At 41.9% G+C, this 24445-nt stretch overlaps 1 protein-coding gene across 2 annotated transcripts; it reads left to right on the top strand.

Moving 5' to 3' along the window:
• Nucleotides 1-119: 119 nt before the first annotated feature.
• LOC139049098 (methyltransferase-like protein 22) lies at nt 120-24155 on the top strand. Of its 2 annotated transcripts, XM_070524313.1 has the most exons (8): nt 121-523; nt 10597-10725; nt 15881-15921; nt 17714-17861; nt 20222-20437; nt 21449-21545; nt 22574-22733; nt 23924-24155. In XM_070524313.1, exons 1-8 carry the CDS (start codon nt 406-408, stop codon nt 23948-23950), a joined length of 936 nt encoding a protein of 311 aa, XP_070380414.1. In that variant the 5' UTR covers nt 121-405; the 3' UTR covers nt 23951-24155. The 2 variants fall into 2 exon arrangements, with proteins under 2 accessions (XP_070380415.1, XP_070380414.1); XM_070524314.1 differs by lacking the exon at nt 22574-22733 and having other exon boundaries at nt 120-523.
• Nucleotides 24156-24445: the final 290 nt, after the last annotated feature.

Below are 24445 nucleotides of genomic sequence, written 5' to 3'. Positions count from 1 at the left end.
CGCTGCCAAGGTGCATGTAGTTTACGTTCTCTTTACAAGTTCAAAAAAGTGAAAGTTTCTTATGCCCAAACTACCATCTTTAACGTAAAAGTTTTGTTAAGACGACTTAGTTGCAATATATGTTGCATAATTAAACATTCTAGGACGCTATAGTTATTTCTCTTAAAGGTTTAGCTTATAGCAAATCTTTCTTCTAATGCGAAGCTCGCTCTAGCAGTGTGCGAGACTCCGCGCAGCATTCAGCGTGCGTGCGTTTGGTTTCGATGATGGCGGCGTGCGCATGCGCTTTCCGCTTACTTTCCGCCGCGAGCCTCGGCATGTTGTGTCGGGTGAAACTAGCTGACCGTGTGCGCGCCTTATCGTGAGTCCGTAAATGACAAGCTCGACTAAAACTTCTTTCAAACCATGCAAGACGACGAGATTGTAGTCTCGGAAGTCCACGTCGACTCTGACAACATCGTCAAGAACGACAACGACCCGCTGCTCGATCTGATGCCCGAAGCTTTGAGGAGGCGGCTACAAGGTAGTCGCATACACCTATTTTTCTCTGAAGAAAGAAAAAAAAAAAACCACAGAAATCGAAAACAAAGAGTTGTGCTATGCACGTAAACAGCGAAAGCGTAAGTCAGTTACCGAGTGTCGGTAACCGAGCGAGCGATATATATGCGTCTCGTACATCAATTAGCATCTTAATTTTCTGGCTCAGGTGCAGTGCAGACGACCGTTGAGATTGAAGATGTTTCTGACTAGTAGCAACTGAAACCCTCTTCAGCTTTCCACAATGTAATGTGCATGTATGAGTGATTACACAACTCATGACAACACGTCAGTTAGACGGCCAATAAAACAGCCCTTCGAAAGGCGGTTTTGTAGGAAAAGGTCAAGTATTGCTAGAGAAAGTGTAAACAGAACTTGCACCTTCGTCATTCTTTTTAACTAAATGTTACGCTAACAGAACAGTGGCGCCGTACGTCAGCATGTACGTCACAAATTTCCAACCGTTTTCGTGTTTCGGCACAAGAAAATGTTTCTTTGGCTGACAAGATGAGACCTTATACTCCCTCTAGATTGCAGTGTAGACCTGTTTTACTGATAAACTACTACACCCTTCAGGGCACTTGAAATCCGTGATGTCACGTGGCGGGCTATTGCACGAACTTGAAGGTGGCGTCGCCACATGCCTCTCCTTCTTGCACCTATTTCCTGGCATTACAAGTCTCATCACACGTGAAGACTAGCCGTTTCACAATTTCAAGAGTATAGCTTTGTTTAATGAGTGTAACTATCTGTTTAATAGTTGTCCGAATGAACCCTGTGTGAGGCAACAAGGTGAAGTTATGAAAGTAAAGGTCACCTAGTGGTGCAATCACTGATGTGCTAGAGCCACCGGCATGCCAAGGTATATTTAACATGAAACTAGCGCTGATTTTATTAGCTTACGTTGCAACCAAGTTTACACTGCGCCCTCTTCCTCATAGAACACATGCGATCCCACCTACCGCAGCTGTGGCTCGCCCCCATATTCTCAAATGATCCTCACCTTGAAGCTGTTCCTCCACTCCACCGAGTTGAGCACAATGCCACCCCTTAGAAGACACTACGATTCTCAGGAGATGCTGAGAAGTGTTAGTGAACTGCAATGACCACTTCTGCGCTGCTATCTACTTTCTTGAGTCAAGGTGGAGTTTTGAGTGAAGGAGTGTTCTAGAATATGCGGGTCAGTGCACTACTAAGCATGAGGTGAAGGTTCAATTCCAGGCTGCAGAGGGACGCATTTCGACTGGGACAAAAGGCAAGAACTCCTATGTACCATGGTATTGATGCACCTTAAATAGCCCCTGGTGATTAAAATTAATCTGGAGCTCTTCACTGACCCATGAGACATTGTGCGACTTTGGGGTGTTAAACCCACTAACTTTATTTTATTTACACATAACATAACTCCTTTGGGCATTGCGTGTACAAGTGTATACGCTAAGGTAGTGCATCATAGATAGTGATGTTTAAAGGCATGTCGCGTAAGTCATGATTGACCTCTGCTGCAAATTCGAAAGGCATGTTCAAAATGTTTTAGTGAAAGGAGTTAGAATGTAGACAGCTGGGTGTTTGCTCTCGGTGCCACTATGTTGCAGTGTGAAGGGTCAGTTCTTTCATTGTTTTTCACTATGCTTTACATCGGGCATATTTTGCAAGCAGCTGGATAGGTGCTTTCCAAGTGCGCTGGACTCAAAATAGTGTAGATTCACGTGCCTTCATTCCTTTGGAGAATTATCACACGGAATAGACATACTGTAAGTTGAGAAATACACCGAATAATTGAAAATTCTTATTTTGGTCTGCAGCTGCACATTTTTCATGATTCTGAGCATGCTAGAAGTGTAGTGAAAGCAAATTTGCAAAGGACAGAACGAATTGGCTCTCAAAGGGGAAAGAAATATCGGGGTTCTTTGACAACTGGCCTCCTTCAAAATGGGGATCTTATGACAGAAAGAAAATTTGCTCTGACCAAGCTTTATAGTAGTGTCATACATGTTTGGGCAGCACTCTACAATATCATTGATAACATTTCCTTATTCAATTTTTAATTAATGACTTTAAGCAGCACATTCTGTTAGCAAAATTAAAGTCAGCCAGTACTGAAAGCACAACCTTTTCCTCATGGCTGCAGCTTCGAGAAATAATTACCCAAAGTACGCTTTGTATTCCAGCAGTGTGTTAGGCTCCGAGTGATCGATGACTTCAGTGCTGCATTCACAACATGCGTCCTGTAAATTGCATAATAAATGGTTAATTAGTCTAATTTTGCTACTGAATAATCATATTGGTGCAACTAACAAATCCTCATGTCACCATCTACTGTAAAGCTTCGTCACAAGAACAATCTTTTCTCAAATCCCATTTTTAACAGTCCGAGGCAGTTGTCATAGAAACATGTACATTGGTCACAACATGTGCAAAAATGCTGGCGAAGCGACGCATCATAACAAAGCTTTTTTTTTTTTCGCACATACCACAACCTCCGAGATCAGGCAGCCCGTCACAAGCTGAGGATCTTGGAGGTCATGCGCACACAAGCATGCTACTAGCTTGGTACAAATGAAGAGGTCTGTGCACAGGAGCAAAATGAGAGCACATGATAAATTGCGCAGCACTGTACTGCACTGCACCGCAATCTGTTTCTGGAGAGTCGCACGTGCCATGGCCTCTGAAATCTGACACCCTTCTCACGTAATCGCCAATCTTGGAGGCCAAGCACACAAGCACGCCACTAGTTCAGCACATATGAAGAGAGATACACGCTGGAGCAAAATGAGAGCACAGGATCAAGTGTGCAGCACTCACAGCAATTTGCTCTTTCCGATGCAATATTCTTGTAAAAAGCTTTTTTTTAAATGTTTTTTCTTCGTCGCACGTGCACACAGCTGCTCATAGAAAGAGCAGTCCTTTGACAGCGCTGACGCAGCAGCTGGCGTAGTCTTTTGAGCTGTCTGTTTATAGCCGTGTCAAGTGTCCGGAAATGCACAGATGCCGCTTCTTTCTGCCTGGGGGCAAAAAAAAAAAATCCCTCTGCCCTGCTGAACCTGTCGGATTTGCAGCTTAGTTTGCCAAACGTGGCAAACTTAAGGAAAGCGCATTGCCATGAGTGTGTACGAGGACATAAAAATGCTCCTGTTAACCCCTTAAGTGCCGATAAGTTGCCATTACAACGAGCGTCCTCTGGTGCCAACGATGAGTTAACTCGTAATTGTTTGTCAATTTTCGCACATGTGTATGTGTTCAGTTTCTTGTAATACACAATGGATTTTGCCAACTTTTGTTGCACTTCTAAAAAATTTTTCAGAATTTGTCACAGCAAATAAGAAGTTAAAGCTAATTCTTGGCTCTTAGATGAAGCTTGCTCTGCTAAAATGAAAACTGGTGAAGTTTTATTGACTTTTTGTGGGTGGGTAAGTATGAATTTGTGGGGAAAAAGACATTAACCAAGTATGGAATTACATTGAATTGCCAAATCTCGTTCTTGCATATCTCACAGAACAGAAAGAAATATCACTGTTCAAAGACATGGCTTATCTATTAAACTAATGTGTCATCTATCTATTTACGAACCTACTAACTAATTTTTCTTGGCCGCCTTGATGACAGCATGCCTGTTCCACTAAATATGCAACTAAGTTCCTCACAAAAAACTTGATGCATTCTGTGGCATGTATTCGCTCCAGTTGTAATAAATGAGACCATGCTTTAAAAGATTTTGTAAAGCACGCTTCATTTGTTTAGGCATCTCTTCAATGCAACATAAGGCACTTGGCTACATCTGTAAAAATGAGAAAGTTGTCTTTTGCTCCTCAACCCTTCTTATTTTTCTTTTCTTTTTTCCTTTTTTTTACGTAAGTAATGTTGATGTGCTGTAAGTGAGTGGTTTGCATGTTTGTATAATCCAACTTTTTTGTTGTCATTCATGAGCAACGATTAATAAAACAAGTATAATGTACTGACTCATCTTAGAAGAGATCTGATTTAGAAGCTCCTGACTGAAGCATCTGTAACTTAGCGGATTTCACAACATTTTTCTTTCAAAGGAAGTGTTGCATTTCAGGAAAACTCGTTGGGCACATTGGTTGATACTTGGAGAAGCCATTGTAGCACAAGTAGTACCTGTGCTGCCCGGGAACGAAAATATGGCATTAACTTCTTAATTCTCAGTAACTCGTTAACTTCTCATTAACATGGTGCCACACATACCCATATAATGGCATTAAAACTTAAGAGGAAGCCTTAGCTCAGGCACAGCTCCAACGCGGCCGATTCAAAAGCAAAAGCATTTTTCTGAGATAATCCGTGGACTGAATTTAATGAAATTTGCTGAACTTGAGAAAGTTAAATATTTGTGACTGTTGGAAGTGGAATTTCGATCAAGGGCCTAAATGTTGTAACAATAATATTCAAAAATCCGAAAGTTCGAAAAAAAAAATAGAAGCATAAATTTTACAAATTACTAGCTCTGTGTCAAAAACATATTTGCAGTTCTGTAAACAGCATCCGTTAGATCATTGAAAGCAGGCAAGTTCGATATGTCATTTTGTCTTACGTGAATTTGTTATGTTGTGCACAAAGGTTGTGCACTAGCTGTGTTTCCATATTACTAAATTCCTTGAGATTCATATGTAACATATCAATTTTGTCCGCATTAGATATACTATTAGATGCAATTCACAGAATTATGGTATCATTATATTTTACAGAGTTGTAAACTTCTCGGCTTTGTCTCCTGAAGATTTCTCTATTTTTGACATTTTTTAATAAAAGATCGACGACCTAAAAAGAAAATTTGAAACCAACAGTCACTAGATTTTAAGTTTTTCTTTTAAATGCAAAAAGCAGGCCAAATTTGGTGCAGTGGTCGCCGAGAAAAACAAATTCTCCTTTTACACGTATTCGGATAGGAGCACCCGAGGTAAAGCTTCCTCTTAATGCCACTTAATACTCTCACTGCCAATGTTAGCAGTTGTGAGTGCACTCGAAGCACACATTTCTGAAGGGAACTGAATTATTTTGACATAATATACGCTTAATAAAATTTTTAGTGGAACTGTATGAACTGTCGACCGCAGAATGGTTTTTTGATGATACGTAACGAATGGCAAGGAAACCACATTTACCACCGCTATTGTCATCGTAACATTTAATGTCATGAGAAATGTGTAAGTAGCAGTGATTTCAGATCTAATGGCATTAACCTTGCCCGTGTGACACAAGTCTAAGACAGACACAAAGAACAGGACAGGTTCTGTTTACTGTTCTTTGTATCTGGCTTGTACGAAAAAAGAAAAGTGACCCATTACAATCACATTTACTTCAATAAAGAATGCAATTGAATACAGTGGCCAATTACTACCCGACAAAACCAATTACATAATCAAAAACAAAGATATATATATATATATATATATATATATTGCGAAGAAAGTAGGGTGTGTATATATATATATATATATATATACACACACCCTACTTTCTTCGCAATTTTGATTAACATTGCTCAAGTACTGTAGATATAACAAGCCAGCCTGGCTGTTTTAATGCATTTTCTGCAGTCCATCTCGCATTGTTAAATTATTAATGATAGCGGCTGTTCAAAATTTTTGTAAGCCATCTGAACGATACTGCGGGCTTGCCCATCAAGAATGTGCATCCATGAGCTGCTTCTACATAGCGTGACAGCAGGCATTCTGCAGTAGGTACCGCTTAAGTCTTATGTCTCTTTTACACTGTACTCGTGTATGTGTCCTCCCTGCTATAATCTTGTGTGTGATTAGCGGTATTGTCAAAAATGAATAAAGTAGTAGAAGTGTTCAGAGACTGTGCTGCTGATTACAGTCTCGTCATTAGAGTAACTGTTTAGATGTAATTGGTTACCCTGAAAGAGCTAATTAAAATACGGTCAATGTTACCACATACAATAAGTAGTCGATCAGTTTTAAAATATACAGGAAATCTTTACTGATTACAAACAGTTCGATGTAATTCCACAACTGCATGTCCATATTTCACTGACAAATACCAAAGGACAGTATGTCCTTTGGCTGTGTTGGAACATAGTTCTTTCTTATGTTGATGCATTTATGTTGCATGCAGTAGCAATACCGCTTTTACTTCTAAGTTTGGGCACTTAGTAAGCCGAAGCCTTTTGTTGAATGAAAAAGGAACAATATGGGGTTCATCAGTGCTACAAGCAGCAGCAACAGCAACAATGAGGTGATCAGCAACATTGTTTTCAGTCAGCTGTGATGACTCTCTGTTTGAAGCTTCCTGCTTCCCAGATCAACCTAATAGCTCTGACTCCCATATGCATGGAGGAAACACTTTCATTGAAGGTCAAATGCAGAATCAATAGGCTGTCGACAACAATAACTCTCCATGAAAAATTCTTCAAAAAAGTGATGTGTGTTCTATTGGCGTTGTCTTATTATTGTTGTTGTTGTTCTTCTTCTCCTTCTTCTTCTTCTTCTTCTTCTTATTATTATTATTATTAATCACTCCAGATGAATTTTCGTCATCGCTATGATGTTCCGTGTATATTTGTATGTATGCTAAATGTTTGTGTGTGCACGCTAGGTGTAATGATAGTCAACTACAAAAAGTTGCTCAAACCAGGTCTTGTATTTTTTGACTGATTTATCCCTCAGAATTTTTTTAGGATTGCAATGCATAAACAAAGGTAGTGAAACATTTCATTCACAGCGCATGCCTTTTATCTTAAATCTTCTCAAACTGTGAAAAAAGTGCAAAACAATATTATCTCTCACAATCTGGAAGTGACGTAATTCCACTGGCACCTGTCCTTACGGGCTGCGCTGTGGCACCTGTGTGACGCCATTACAGGCCTTGCATGGCATGTTGAAGCTTTTGAAGGCGCCAAAAGGTTTTGCGTGCCGCATGTATCACATCCACTTATAGCCGCACCAGCGTATACTTCCACCCAAAAAATTCAAGCCCAATGCTAAACCATGCTATCACTTTCATTGCTTTACCCTTCAAGCTGATGATGATGGTGGTGGTGGCCTCATATTATGGCTCATACCCACACTGAGGGATCGACCAAAAATTGTGTGCTGTAGCGATTACCTATTCTTTTGAAGTGTTACTTATTCTATGAAAAAAAGAAAGAAAGAAATAATAAGAAAAAAAGGATAAGGAAATATACAAAAAGTAATAAATTACAAGAGAACAATCAAAAAGTTATTCATTTTGTTGATTGTATGTAACCGCAAACGGCATCAAACACTTCCCTGCGGCAAAACTGCCAATTTTCTTCTTCTTCTTCTTCTTCTTATTATTATTATTATTATTAATCTATAATTATCTGAATAACACGTCTTATGCATGCTACTCTGACCTTTTTATCTTTGTTTACACCGTTTTACCAGTGCACAAGCGCGTGACCTATCAAACGGGAACCATGTGGTTTCGTGTCGAACAGCAGCAGTGTGATACTCGGAAGCAGTGTTGGGTGCACTCGTTGTAGAAATGAGCAGCCTTACAACATACACATTGTCACACACTCTTTTTGTGTGTGCAAAGCTCACAGATGTACCCATGCGAGCCTGTCTCATTGTACCCGATGCTGAGGCGAGGACAGATCTTGCATTGTTGCTCATCGTGATGGATAAGGGTGCCTGGCTCACTTTCTTCCATAATTTTTTTTTCTTTTCGCAACTGGAATCTTTGTGCAGCAGACAAGCCATTCTGTTCCGCGAATGCGGTTGACGTCATTATTCAAGCATTTGCCTCCGTGGCTTATGTTGTACACGTAGGCCTAGGTCTGGGTACGCGTGGCCTAGTTGTGCAGGTTGTGATGGTGTTTAAGGTTGTCTGGCAGGTGCATCTTAGGGGGAGGAACAGCTGTCGCATTCATAACAGCCCTATCTCTATTGTATCAGCTAGCAATAGCCTGCTCAGACCGAAAGGCAGCTCAGGGACATAATGACTTTTCAAGTTGGTTCCAATGAGAAAGGTCCATCTTTTGTTTAATTGTTTAAGCACCACCATTAGATATGGAGGGCAGGATGTTCATGGAGAAAGTAACCCTCTCTTCGTGTTTCTTGTCGGGAAGGCCGATTTTCTTTGCTTAAACACAGAGGTGAAGGCGTATTATGGCGTAGTATGTTGGCATGTTGGTGCGCTTATATTCCATATTGTCATGTCAACTCGTGGTATTTCAAACACGCTTCACAAGTTGTATTTGTCGCCTGTGGCTAAACAATGGTTCACGTCAAACCAGTCTCAATTTTCCTGAAAGTTAACAGCAAGAAATATGCCCAGACTGCTTTCATGCAGTCACATATACATCTGACTTTGTGTCCGGATTTAGTATTTTGTGTAATGGCTTCATGGTTAAACGTGCAAATGATTAACAGCAATGTGCAAATGCAGTATGCCCACTGAGACTTATTTGCCTCTAAAGAGACGCACACGAAAGTATAGATTTAAAGGAAAGTAATCGCAATGGCACAAATGGCATTTTGAACTGATTTATTTTGGGCACAGATTCAAGAATAAACATATACATAGTCACGCCTCCACAAGGCATCAGTCAGGCCTAACGGGACGACCAGAAGTCATACAATCTCATCTCGGAGTTACACTCATACAGCTGTATGAGTGTATTGCGTTTACATGAACTAATTTTTCATGTAATAGACTTCCGTATTAGTTTCTGTGCCATCTGGTTCGTGTGCCATCTGGTTCGTGTGCCGTCTGGTTCGTGTGCCGTCTGGTTCTTGCTCCTGCCAATAATCATTATCCCACAAAACCGCAGTAGACGCTTGCAGTCCCTGCAGTGTGCAGGCAGGCATGGCAGTTAATTTTGCTTTAACTTTAGCTTCTCCTCACTGGGTTACTCATTAAGGCGGCAGCCAATCTGTCCAATGTTGGATTTAGCCGCATATCAGGGGGTAATCGTGTACCACTCTTGGATTGCACTTGGCGTATGTCATGGCTTGTTCATGGCTTGGCATATGTTGGCATGTGTTATCACTTGTTCCATCACCAGAGGCAGGAGCGCTATACATAAAGCCAAAAACAAGTTCCTCCGAATCAAGGTAGCCAATTGGATACAAAGGGACCAAGGAAAATCGGTTGATGTGCATTCTTTGCTAACAATGGGCAAAGTTGTTAATTCAGCCCTTTGGCAGCTGATTTTGGTGCACAAATTTAAGTGCCGAGTGCTTCTGCTCATGCTGTGATTAACCCCGACAGTTCTTGTCTCTGAAAGCCTAATGTGGTCCCAGCTATTTCTGTTACTGTGCTTGTGGGGGTGCTCAGCTCTTATAACGAATATTCGGTATAACAAAGGTTCTTTTTGTGTTGTATTTGACTTCAGTACAAGAAGGTTTGACTTTATTTCCCATAAAATTGGATTACATTGTGCTTTGTCAGAGGTTTAAAGAATTTCACTGACGTTGCTTTCCCGACGTTGCTTTCCCGACTTTCCCGAATATTCGTAGGGGTGTACGAATATTCCAAACTTTCATACAAATTACTTAAATATTGCCCTATTCAACTTGTCTTCGCATTTAATAGTCCGTTTGTAATTATACATATTTTTCTAATAGTTTTCTAACATGTCAAATGGCCAACTGCATGCTTTCAAGCGTAAAATTGCAGAAATATTGCAATAAATTTAATCCTGATGACCACGGTGGATGTAAGACAAAAGAAATTACTTGTAATGGAGCATGCTACATTGTTCAGTAAGCCAGACTTTTCCGACTAATCCAAATCAATTCAGTCACCAATAAGTTCTTAGTATGCAAATAAACTGCTTATCTGCTTCTAATTTTGCATTTGTGCTTTTGATAAATGCTTCATAACGGACAGTATAATGACAAAAGTTTGCTAGCATTGATACACTAAATGTGAAGGTCATTTTACACTAATAATGAAACTGGCTGCTCATTATTCAAAAAATTTTCAATTGAATTCCCTTCTGACACTGTTCAATTTGGTCTCAGAAACTTACTATTCTCACATCCCTGCTGTGTCATTCATCAGAATCATGTGAGTAACTGACAGTGACAAAGAAATATATTTCAGTGACTCAATCACGGCTGCCCGTCAAGTGGGATGTGGACATCAATGTGGTTGACCCTGGTCACTTGACGTTGGACGAAGATGGAGACCTTGAACTGTCTAGGGCTCGTAGGAGCACACAAATACTCTTAGGTGAGGACAGTTTGTTTGCAGTGCCTTTTCTTGCTAGTAAGGGCATGCCATGTCATTACCAGCACCTTACAGCAGGCTGGGTATAAAAAGATATGTTCACACTTGAGAAACGGCAAGCAGGCAGAAAAGCCAAAGCGGCCAGAAAATCTTTTCCGTGCATGTACAAGATGTTCACATTTGTTTCGCCACTGCAGCAGGAACCACTGCCGCTTTCGCCCACATCCATCTAGTTTGCGTACGTTTGTCTGAGTGTGGCGCTGTTCATCACACTATTTCAAGACATACGTTCACTCATTGACCCATCAGTTACTAAAAGCTATCATTTCCCACAACTGCACGTGTCGTTTTTAACTTTCGTCTACCATGAAAAATAAACAAGACATAGTTTTGACAGTTTTAGCTAGTTGCTTTTCCTAAAAATAAACAATGAACAATGGAACATGTTAAATTTTATGACCAGATGTTTACATGCTAGTGCAGTTTCCGGTGAAGCGGAACTTTTCCACTTCACTGTGGCAAAAAAAAGAAACAGTCCGAGGCCGATTTTTTTCGCCGCCTGGTTTTCCGTCCGTTTTTCCACCTAGGCGGGCGGATTTTGTCAAGTTTTTTCCGCTTCTGCCTGCTCCGAGACCAAGTGTGAACGTAGCCTTACAGTAAAAGAGAAGTAAAGAAACTCATAAGAAGATGTTAGACGTAAAGAAAGCAGTACGCAACACGATGATGGGCTCTGTGTCAGAAATGCTTGTTAGGGCTTAAGCATTATTTCTAATAGCATGTTAAGCAGTGAAAATGTACATTACTCTGCCTATAAGTTTCACAGCACAACCACAGTATGTGCCTGTATGCTGAATTGTCTCATGAGGTTTGTTGCTGAGACACCTTTGTAACCATTGTTAAAGATGATGTGGACAGATTTTTATTAAGTATTTTTCTAATTAAATTCACATTGCATTTGCGCAAATTTCTCATGTGGTCTGCGGACAGAAGTATCGGTCTGATGGTTAGGTGGACCAGCTCGAAGCCTAGTTCTACCGATGTAGAAAGCTTTCAGAGTCAAGGCAAGAAAGGTGACCTTACGATCTCACACAATAGTTTTCCTATGAAATAGATGGGAAAAGCACAAGGAGCTCAATGTTATTACACAACATAAAATAAGAAAGGTCAACAGCAAAAGTATTGAGAATGCAGAAGTCGCAAGAAAGTCCAATTTTCTCACAGCTTTTCCACTGAGCCGAGAATATAGTTTAAAAATGCGGTAGTCGGACGGAGAAGTATCCACTGGCATTTTGATACGAGGATAAATACATTGACAGATCACTTTAACTTTCTGTCAAATTCCATTCTCCGAAACTTGTCTTTAATTATGGCCACACGATAGCATTTAGAAAGCGTGCCAATCTGGTACCACATCAACCAACATTTTGCTGTTTCTGGGAAATCGCACTGCACACATCTGCCGCAGACACATGTGGATGCTACAAAAACGTTCACGTAGGCTCCACAGAAGTGAATGTAAACGAAAGACGCAGCACCATGCTTGTGTTTGCACATACCATGTGCGCTTCGTGACACTCACCGTACATAATAACGCATGCCTGCACATGCATAAGGTTTGTTTGAGGGACATGCAAAGTAAATTCATGCTTTGGGGCTAGGCCAGCCATTTTTGGAGCCAGCCACCGTGGTGATCCAGTCACACATCTGCTACGGTCTCGTTTGACAGTGTAATGCCCGCAACTGTTGCTTGACTCTCTCTCTCTCTCTCTCACCACCCCCTCGTAAACCTGTACTCTGCCTCCCCTTTCAGTTTTCACATGCTGCTTTCAATTGTGAGGCCTCTTTCTATTAATAAGTTCAACCATTTGCTTTTTTTTTTTTTTTTTGTCGACAGGCACGTGCAGTGTCAGCACAGCTGTCCTTTCTTATACCACGTGTTGTTTTCGAGATAGTAGGAAGGGACATGCTTAGCCGAGAAAGGCCGTAGTGAACTAACCTATTTCTTTCATTTGCTTGCTTGCTTGCTTGCTTAGAATTGGTGGACTCATCCTACTGAGTCTCAGTTTCCATTGATCATGTGTTGAGAGAGAGGAGAGATGCAAGGAGATGGAATGCAAAGGTGCACTCGTCTACTTCACATTTGAGAAATCTAGGCACTTGAAACTAATCTGGAGACCCTCACTATTGCATCCCTCACAACGCGCTGTGCAGGTTGAGGTTAATAAACCCCACATTTTGATTTTTGTATTTTCGTGCCAAATGCAACCTCGTCTATACTGAGGATTGACCGTATTGGATGTTCTCTCTCCTTCTTCTAGTGAGTTCAGAGCTACCAGTTTTTTTTTGGAGACGTCGGATGTTTCTAAAAGGAGGCGTTGACACATTGCATTCCATCGATCCCACCCAAGGTGCATGTGTGTGCATGTTGCTGGCATTTCTTGACATGGATGTGGAGGCTGAAAGCCTGGCTCTTAAGTGCTGTGCGAGTGATATTTAGCTGATATAGCAACGACCCTACACTATGCTTTAGCCACAGATGCCAGACCCTGACATTCATGGTGCGTTGCCCTTTGTGTCACGCATTTATTGAAAAGGAAAGAAGGCCCATGTGTCTGCTTGACTAAACATGCAGCTGATATTTTCCAGCTGTGTCAAATGGCATTGCACGTACGTGAAAAATTAATTGGAGAGAAAGACCAACTTTATTTACAAACAGCTCTTTGAGCCTCCGCACTGGACTAACGTCTGACGGCTTGCAACTTTGGCTTTCAGACATTTTTTTAACCTTTGCCCGTGTTGCAGAGTTATTCATACTGAACCGAAATAATAGTGCGTATCTGAGAGTTTTGGATTAGGAGACACAGACGAGTTGCGTACACAAGAAATAAAGGCGGCGACACTGCAGCCTCTGTTCATGGGGTGTTCAGCTTGAAGTAAGCATTGCTGGCCCGAAGAGGTCACGTTATTCTCGCCATGAGCGAGAACTTGCGAAAAGCACACTGAGACTAGACTAGCCAAGGCAAGCCTTCAAAAAAAGAACACAGCAGGTACAGAATTGGTTGAACATGGCGGTTCCGCCATGACCTTTAATCTTGCTAGAGCGTTTCTTAGTTGTTATTGATGCCATCCTGCTCCGGTAAGTGACAGCAATGAACTGCTGATGAAAATGCACATTCGCAGCAAACATGCCCTACCAGAAGCCAGACCTTCTTGACCTTTGGATTACTTTGCCTCAGCTTCATTCACAACCTGAGCATGATATATACATTTTTTGCTTTATATCAACAGGGGTACTTTACGTGTAAATTATTCCTGTAATGCCTAAATGCAGTTGCATATCTAAGAAGAATTCTGGGCACAGAGAGGGCATTTGTGAAGAACAGTAAAATGTCATTTCTGTAAAAACCTAATTAGATCAGTAATTAATGAATTAGTGAATGATTTTCTAAGCTATCCACAACTGAAACTTTGCTTTAGTGTATAAAAATGTTGCTGCATGCAGGGAGTTTAGTTTCCTTTGCTTAAGTAAGAATTGTGAGCTATCGAACTCACTAACATATCGTAGATACGTTGGCATGTCAATTACACGGTTATCTTTTATGAAAACGTATTTCTTTTACTTGGCCTTTTATTGTGGTTTTATATGTTCAAAAACTGGCGACAATATGTCGATGACGCTGCGAGCACTCAAGCCTTGCATTTGGGGACAAAAACTTATAAAAAGACCTACAATGTTTTTCTCCTTCGGTACGCCACCAAAGATCTACGCAAGCGTTGGCACAAGGCAGCCCTAGCGCTTGCGCATTTTTATCTAAAACTCTATAAACAACCAGTTTGTCACGCAACTGAGGTTGCTTAATTAGTGGCACATAAGTATATGTTAAACCTCAATATAATGTAATTATTTAACTTTTCATAACTTCTTGTCCGTAGAACACCATGTGTATGGAACCTCAATATAACGAAGTGCACTTAAACACAATTTCAATGTGTGTTACGAAATTTTTCTGCGGCCACGAAAGAATGCCGAGACAATAAATGGAAACTTCCAGATACACAGATGGTCAAATGGTTGAATTACAGACGGCTGCTTGCAGACGCACCTCTCAAATTGCACACAGCATTGCCAAGAGCAACCGTCGAAGCGGAGCAGCGTCGCATTCCGTATAAAGTCAGAGTGTGATAAGATCCTATCATACCCTGCATGCTGTATGCACTGTGTGCAAGTTAAAGTGTGCAAATGAAAGTGTGCTAGTGAAAGTGTGCAAGGGTGGCTAAAGAGGATGATGGCTTGATCATTGCTGCCTTCCTGCGCGAGCAAGGGGAAGGCGGTGGCACTTGCTCGCGGTAATGTGCAATCAAGCACACGCACGAGGGGACAGGTTACCGCTCTCATATTCTAGCACGACATCGCATGGCCACCAGTGCAGCTGAGTGCATACGCAGCCTGCTTGCCCTGTTGAGGAGTAATCTGCCGCGTGTGCAAAGAGTGGCCGTGCTGAGGTGGCACGTTGCATCCTGTCCATTGGCTTCTCGTCTGTTTTAGTATTGGAGGTTGTGAAATCTCGTGTTTCGGAGATGTGTTGAAGCGAGAGGTGGATGAAGCATTTGCTCCCCGCTGCCGGTGCTTTCCATGATAGCGCCGTCCCGCTGCAGGTGACACTATCAGCCGTGGTGTCGGAGTGGACGTGAAAGCGTGGCCGGCCTCGCTTTGTACTGCTAACGTGAGGATGTCGACACGGCATGAGATTGTATCTTTCTTTCCTTGCCTACTCTCAAATTCAACAAAATGTTTTTCTTTCTCTCATTCAAATTTGCTTTTTCCGATTGACCAATAATTCGTAAACTATTGTGGCCCCTTCTGTGTAAGAAAAATCATCGGTGATAATCGGGGATCGTACTTATTTGCATGAAAGATCAAATTTCATTATGATGAAATTTCGATATAGCAAAGCAAATTGCTGATTTTACCGACTTCGTTATGTTGAGGTTTAACTGTAAACGTATCAGGTTTTGGCAAAACAATCTTCAGTTAGTTTTCCCATAGCAGCCTGCATAAATGGGCCATGCTCTTCTCATGTGCCATGTGACTACAAGCCGGCTTATGAACTTAAATGTTGCCAATTGCTTAATGATGCTCTTATTTCTTGGTTCCCAGATCACTGCCCTGCAACAACGTTGCCCACTGTCGGACTACAGGTGAGGCTGCAGGCATTCCTGTGGAAGTGCTGATAAGTGTTAACGGGAATGGTGGCGCATTTCTCCGCAGAATTTGAGAATGTATTTCTCAAAGCTTGTGCAAGGTGCAGATGGATAGATGTGACCTTGGTTACTTGTTGGATTCAGTTCTGCTGTTGGGACATGTGCCTTGAAGTGAATCGTTGCCACAATAATTAGTGAAACAGTGTTAATTAGCTACCATCACTTTGAGATTTGCTGTGTGAGTTATAGCTGCTTAATTAATTAATCTAGTTGATCTGACAAGATTGTGCTATCTGCCGTAAAATATTTCTAAAAAGTCCTTTTCCACTTAAGCAGATAACTTGGTGTGTATATAATAATTACAGAATACTGGAAACGTAGGCACAAACAGCTGTACTGGGTGTGACATCTTGTAGTGTTGTTTGACCAGTGTGCTGGGAACTCCTAATAAAATGAGTTAATATGTTCTGCTCAGCTGCTGATGTAAATGTGGTTGGCTAATTCAGAGGGGTTAACTTCCCAAAGCAATGCTGGGGCTGTAAGAGATGCCGTAGTGAAGGGCTCCAGAATAATTTTGTCCATGTGGGTTCTCCAACTCGCACTTAAGTCTAAGTACATGAGCATTCTTGCATTTCACCTTCATCAGAATGCGACTTCCACAGCCGCAAACCGAACGTGTGACCTCATGCTCGGCACCATAGCACTGTAGCCAAGTGACCATGTTGGGTACTGGCATAAGTGGTTGAGAGCAGCAAAGTAATCTTTATGAGTTTATCATTATTATTTATTTATTTTTTGTGACAAGAGCATTGAGTGACACTCATGTTTCTTGCACAGCACTTCCGGTTCACCTCCTGAGACGACTGGGGACAAAATTCAAAATAAATAAAAAGAAATATATAAACATGTAGTAAAGTGGGAAATTCATGTGTTTCATTATAGATATGATATCAGAGCATAAGTTTAGTCGCAAGTAGAGTTACTGAAGTGTTTGGAATAATTAGAATTAATTAGAAGTCACTGATTACCGCACACCAAAGCACAGAATCGTAGACTTTAGAGACCCGCCACGTGAGCACGACTGGCAAAATTCCTGGAAACCCGGAAGTAGAAAGCGGGAGTAATGACGTCACACGCAAGAAAGTGGCACAATATTTAACTGGCTAATTAATGGAATACAGTTGCCTGGCATAGACTGAAGATCTGCCTAGCAGATCGGATGTGACCTAACTCCCTCCTCTCTCGCTTCTCCTCTCCCAGCTCTCACCTGCGCACTCGCTTGCTTGCAACAGCTGCGCAATCGCACTCGTTAATGCTCTGACGTCAGCACCGAAGAGGGCGAGTAAGGTGGGCTTCATGTGTCGCTCCTTAAGAGGCTATGCCGCACCAGGTGGCGTGTGCTGTTTCCTCCTCGCCCTCTTTCACTCCTCACCTGCATATTGTGCCAGGGAGAAGACATTTGCTTGCTTAACCTAAAGAACACCAACATCGAGGTGCAAGTGCCGCCAAGGGACACCTAAGCCAAAGATTTGGGTTGCCTACCATTATTTTGATAAGGAGACTCGTGCACCTAAAGAAAAAAAGAAAAGAAAGAAAAGAATTTAACGCATCTGGTTGAACATGGCTCAATAGAATGTTGCCACCAGTGTTACTCTTCCTACCTACATCTCCGACACATTCGTGTATTTCGTGAATGGTAATGTCTATCGCCATCATCTCCATCAGTAATCTCCATATATAGTATATCTGTACATCATTATCAGCAACACCAATTACTTTCATTGCCCAGGTGTGGAAGGCCGCGTTGGTGATGTCGGACTTTCTGCTGCACCGCGGGAGGGAGCTCTTGCAGGGAAAAGGGGTCGTCGAACTGGGAAGTGGCGTCGGACTGTGCGGCATTGTGGCCGCCGCGTTCTCCGACTACGTCTTCTGTACTGGTGCGTGTCTGCGAGGCATGCTTGCATGTAGAATCCTTTTGTGATGGTAACAGCGAAAATTTTTGTGAATGGGGGTTAGAAAGCCTGTTTATGTGTAAGCCGCTTTCATGTTTCCATAAGCTGTGAGGAGCTTGTCCTTAGCATAATTGGCTTTGATTAGGTTACATGATTACTGCTAGAATGACTGACCACAACATCATCATTTTGTCCCTATTTTTCAGATTTCAAGCGCTAATCTATGCCGTTTCATAAGATGTGAAGCACGCTTTACTAATCAGAAGTCACTTGAGTAGAAAGTGAGGATAGAACAGCACATTTTCTTTTTTAAGTTGAGGCTTGTTATTATTAATTTTTAAAGGCAACACATTTCAGTTTTGGGTGGTCAATATTTAATTCAGTGATAATGTTTGACGTCCAAAAGCAACACAGTGGTTGTCTATGAGAGATGCCGTATTGAAAGGTTTCGGATCAAATTCAAAGTTCTTAAAAGGAACAGTAAAAGAAACACAAAGTCAAACACAAAGTTTAATCTGATAAAAACGATTAAACGTGTTTTTTATCCTTGCAGAAATACATTGATTATTTGAAATCCAAATGAAGGTTAATGTTTCATTTTTTTATTCCGGGCTAGAACTACAGCGCCGGTTCGTCAGACGTGTGACCCCACATATTTCAAGGTACCTTTTCATATCTAGGCCGTTGTGCGCAGTGAAAGTTCTCGGATCTTGCTAGGCACACTCCTTGGCTTCTTTAGACTGCAATGTAGCCCATCTTCACGTAGAAAAAAAAAAAAAATTAACCGGACGCAAGCAGATGCCATGACAGTGTGTGACGTCATGGCAAGCTGGTGTGTGAACTTCAAGGTGGCATCGCCGTTTGTCTTTCATTTTTGTGTCTTTCACGGTTTCCTAACCTTCTTCTTGTGTTAACAGCGGCTTTTCTCATATTGTAGATGGGTAATTTATTGATACACTCAAATTATTTGTTTCTTGAGTGTTTCTTTAATGTACAGCTGCAGCTTCGTACACGAGAGTTTTTGTTCTACCCCCATAAGAATGTGGATGCTGCAGTCATGATTAGAACTCCCAGCCTCATGCTGAGCAGCTGAAAGCCACAATACTGAGCGGAGTGGTCTGAAAACACTCGTGCAGGTACTCACTACTCAAAAGAAACACTCATGAATTTCGGTTTTCTTTGCAAAGTAATATCTCAGGAGTGACAGGTTAGAGGAATGCTGCCATGGTAATTTTGATTTCTAATACTGTCTCTCTCTCTCTCTCTTGCATTTTAAATGTGCATCCAATATTAGCAGGTGTCATCATCATCATCAGCCTGGTTACGCCCACTGCTGGGCAAAGGCCTCTCCCATACTTCACCAACTACCCTGGTCATGTACCAATTGTGGCCATGTTGTCCCTGCAAACTTCTTAATCTCCTCTGCCCACCTAACTTTCTGCCACCCCCTGTTACGCTTCCCCTCCCTTGGAATCCAGTCTGTAACCCTTAATGACCATCGGTTATCTTCCCTCCTCATTACATGTCCTGCCCATGCCCATTTCTTTTTCTTGATTTCAACTAAGATGTCATTAACTCGCGTTTGTTCCCTCACCCAATCTGCTCTTCTCTTATCCCTTAACATTACACCCATCATTACACCCATCGTTACACCCAGAGAGTGCAGCGATGGCGTAGAGGTGGAGCATCGGCCTCGCATGCAAGAGGACCGTAGTTCGAATCCTGGTGCCATGCAATTTTCCACCGAAAAAAAAAAAGAGAAAAATGCGCATGTTAATAAAATTGCATAAACAGGCCTGGAGTGCGGCCTGATTATGGTGACCAGAACCAGTAATGCACTCCTTCACCAGAGCAGGATTGGCCACCCTGGTGCAGTACTTGGCCACAACCTTCTATATGAATACACCAATCAAACCCCAGCCCTCGGTTCCCAGCAGCTGCAAAGCAACTGACCACGGCGGCGGTCAGACCTGTGACGCAGCAGAGGGTGCTAAGAATCTCTGGGTCCGGACAGGCCGCCATTGGAATCTGAATCTGGCAACGTTTAACGCTAGAACATTATCTAGTGAGGCCAGTCTAGCAGCGCTATTGGAGGAATTAGCGGGCAGTAAATAAGATAGAATAGGGCTCAGTGAAGTTAGGAGGACAATAGAAGCATATACAGTGCTAAAAAGCGGGCACGTCCTGTGCTACCGGGGCTTAGCGGAAAGACAAGAACTAGGGGTCAGATTCCTGATTAATAAGGATATATCTTTCATTTAACACTGCTCTAACACTGTTTTGGATGGATGGTCCGTACTTCTTTAGATGGCGAGTGTGTTTGAATCCCTAATGTTGTTCTCCAGATGCCTGGGATGAAGTTCTACATCTGTGTCAAAGAAACCTGGACCAGAATGAAGACTTCTACGATGCTCTCAACGTGAGGCAGTGCCCCGCGAGGGTCAGGTGTTTGGATTGGACAAAAGGGCTGCCACAAATGCAGACTCCAGAAGGCGCCTTTGCCTGGTCTGCGGAAGACTCGGACGACTTTGAGAAAGCAGGAATCTTTCTGGCCACTGATGGTACGTCATCAACCTATTCGAGTTTGTTGGAAGAATTGTGACGATTATCAGGAGCCCACTAATACCATACGTACTCATGCAAGACCCGCACTTTTGTTTTCCGGAACTTTGACAGGTTGTGGCTGTTACACTGGTTAGGCTTCTGGATACCCTCCAAAACCATATATGACGTTGGGAATTATGTACGGAATAATATAGAAAAAAAAAAAAGAACTGACTGCACACTGTGCATACGTTTATTCAAGGTTCAGCACCACTGATCAAGTACCTCCTTGTCCTTCATTGCTCCCACTCTTGATATCACTCTAGTTGTTACCAGAGCTTGCTAGCTACTTCATCGGTACACTACCTCCCAAGTATATGGTCATCCTTGGTACCACCCATGCTGTTAGATACTCCAGCAAACTTAAAACATTTAACAATGGTATCAGCTGATACCAAATGCCATGCATTCAAAATCCAACTTCTGCTTCAATATATATAATTTTTTTCTCCAGATTTTGGAATTTTAAAACAAAGGGTGCATATCTTAAGTGAGTAAACATGGTATGTAATCACAATTGTAAGTGCTCGAAGTGCAGATCACTGTACTGTCCAACTTCGATATAATAATTAAAATGCCTTCATTGTATCCTGTATTCGTTTTAGCATAGGCACTGATATTGGTGGAAAAAAATAATAAATTTTGAGAATAGCCCTTCTCGCGATATGACATTTTTGCTTCCAGAATCTAGCTGAATATTTATATTTCAAGCTTTCATGTGAACAAATATCCACTTCACTGGAACCGATATTGTCACGGAACTTAAATTTTTCAGTTTTACTGTAGCAGTAGACTACTGCCTGAATTGAACTATGACAAGCCAAATTTTATATTTACTTTGTATATATCCGATAATTTCATATGTCAAGGTTCAGCGGCATTTGCTGCGGTAGGTACCTGCTGTTCATGCATTTATCTCCATTCTTCTTGCGGTCACTCGCAGCGGGGCTCATCTGTTCTGGTTGCAGTGGTGTACGATGACCACCTGACCGACTGCCTCTTCGAACTGCTGCTCAAGACCGTCACCAGGGGTAACCAGACGGTCTACATTTCCCTGGAAAAGAGGTTAGGCTCCGCCACCTACGTGTCATCCTGTTGTTGTGGCTCTCACGCTTTCTTGCCGACTACGAGATGATGGGCTAGATCCTCGCACGTACCGATGACAGCAAAATGCAAGAAGGCTCATCTGCTTGGGTTTCCAGGCACATTAATGGAATTCTCAGGCGGCACGAGTTTCTCCAGAGACTTCCACTATGGCATCTCTCAAAGCCCAGGTTTTGCTTTGCAACGTTAAACCTTGTCAGTCTTATATGTGCTGTTGCATTGGTGAATGGCTGTGTTAAAAGCCACTGATTCAAGCACACTATTGCTTTTACTAATGTGCTAATACTCTAGTCAATGAAATATAGGGCTTTAACATAGTTAACTTTAGCACCTCAGTACCTTACCTCGACATCCCTGTTCCTATTCTTTTCCAGCAGAGGACAAATACAGTACAAAGCTAAAGCATGGATTTAAATAAATATAAGACATTGTCTCTTAGCAAACCACCTTGTCAAAAGTCGGTCAGAAGCTGATTGATGAGTATATGGCTCTTAGCAGGTCCACGTGCTAATCTGGGCCTGTATTTTTGAAACAATCCATTTCTTTTATTCTTGTCTTATCGTCCATGGATATGAGTGGCTGGTCTTGGCGATCACGGTGACTCGGTGACATGCCAGCCAATGGCAAAAAGACTGCAGAATGCAATGAGTTGTTAGAAAATATGGCCCCAACTGTAATGAATAGGTATGCCTTTAGTTTTTTCTTTGGTAAACTCTAAGGAAAGCACAGCATCTTAATGGCATTTAAAAACCTGTACATATCATGTCATCATATTTTGAGGGCATCATCCTTTGCAATGTCCCTGTAAGCCACAGGTACTATGGTTTATTTATTATAGCATGCAACACACGAAGCAGCATTCAACATAAGATGTTTTTTAACTTTCTGTTTAGGCAGAGATGTAGTTGAAGTAAGGGTAACGACTTTGTTGTTTCAGACCTGTCCACAAGAATACAAACACCGTTTCACTCTCTCTCTCTTTTTACCAGGGTAAATTTTACTCTAGAGGACCTTGATGTTGCAAGTCCATCTCACATCCACTTCATGCAGTGGTTGGAAAAATTGCGAGAGCTTGGCTGGAAAGTTCGCGTCGTCAACCTTTCGAGCGTGCCGCAGTACTTTGGCAGCTACAGCAGAGACTCCTATTTGGTGAGACTTGAGAGATGTTTTTTGCTACGGTGATCCATTATGAGAAATAATGCAAGAGCACGTTAGACATGTTAGATATCTTTTCCCGTCGGTGTAGTACTGAAGCTTTCAGTTTTAACAGTCGTCAATGTGTTTGATGCCCACTGCAGAATGAAGGCTTCCCCCCAGCACATTCTGTCTTGCGGCAGCACACACCATTCCCATTTCTGCAAATTTCCTAATTTGATCGCACCGCCTAACTTCTGCTGTCCTTGGCTGTGTTTCTTATTCCTTGGCACCCGTTTTGTTGCTGTACTATAACGTTAGCTAGTCGCTCTACGTATTATGTGGCCTTCCCAACTGCACTTCTTGATCTCATAATGTATATCAGGGCCTGCTGTCTAGTCCATACTGCCATTTCTCTCTCCTACTAAAACCTACTATATTTTCCATTCCGTCACTTATTCTTGAATCACATTAGTCTCCAACCTCTCGTTTTAGACTTTGCGTATTCTTAGTGCACCCGTCATGGTATAGCATAGTAGCCTTGGCGTTCTGCTGCTGCGCTTGAGGGTTCGATCCCAGTGACGGAAGGTGCATTTTATGCGGGGGGGGCAAAATGTAAAAACGCTCATGTGCCGTGCATTGGGTGCATGTCGAAAAATCCCTGGTGGTCACAATTAATCCAGAGTCCCCCACTTCGCCGTGCCTCATAATTGGATTGTGGCACACAGAAGCCTGCAAATTGATTCTTGATTAATTCCCAAGACAAAAAGTGTGGCATTTATTCTACAAGTGACAGACAGATGAACTGACATCGGTGCCACGAATGCAAGTGTTGTGGCAACATGAAAGGGAACATAATGCTCACGTACAGTGCCCGCAATCAAGAATCTTTTTTTTTTTTTGCCGAAATTGTGAAAGGTGCGACGATAGAACATTTTTCATCACGGAAGATGTGTTGCAGGTAGCAGACAGCCATATTCAAGCTTGCATATCTGTAGTAATCGTTGGGCAACAAATTAGGCATCCACTTTTTATGTCGGCTCAGTGTGACAAGAAACTTCATTACATATGCAATATTTTTCCGGCTTTCGTACTCTCCATCATCCTTTCACGTGCAAGAAAAGTACGGTTGAGTGTTTACAACATTGAAATTATTTGTCAGTGCTCCTTCAAATGGTTGCGGACTTTTGCGCTTTTGTTTTCAGGAACTGTGGGAGCTAAGACCACGCTGACTATCGAAAAAAGATCCTGCGAATTCCACTCGGCCCACGAGCACGTAGCATGGTCAATGCAATCCCGAGCGTTGCATTTTCAGTTGCTATTTGGAGCTGCTTTCAAACAACTTTCCACCCATGGCAGTATATGACGTCAGTTGTTCAGAGCTTGTGTACTGTTGTAGAAAAGAAGTAAACAAGAACAAGTAAGGACTAACCAAAATGTGTTTTTGACTGGCTTCACTATTTTCTGTGATGCAAGTGTGATTTTGGTTTTGCTTGTATGCTGCTCCGCATAACACCACTCGATGCCACACAAACCTTTGCTATTGAGTTTGCCGCCGATTACGTCTATTTTCATAGTTTTTGGAGCTTGCTTTGGTTAATACAATTTTTGGATTATATGTTTTATTTTCCAGTTTCCACGAATATTCTATCAAGGAGACTCCATTGTATTGTGTACGAGCTCTATTTATTAAAATGCAAAAACTCAAGCTCGTCTGTGCAGTTATA

This window comes from Dermacentor albipictus, chromosome 8, assembly GCF_038994185.2.
Source record: "Dermacentor albipictus isolate Rhodes 1998 colony chromosome 8, USDA_Dalb.pri_finalv2, whole genome shotgun sequence".
In the NCBI taxonomy this organism is placed as follows: domain Eukaryota; kingdom Metazoa; phylum Arthropoda; class Arachnida; order Ixodida; family Ixodidae; genus Dermacentor; species Dermacentor albipictus.
Note: the sequence above shows the minus strand (reverse complement) of the source record. Positions and strands in the feature narration are given on the sequence as shown.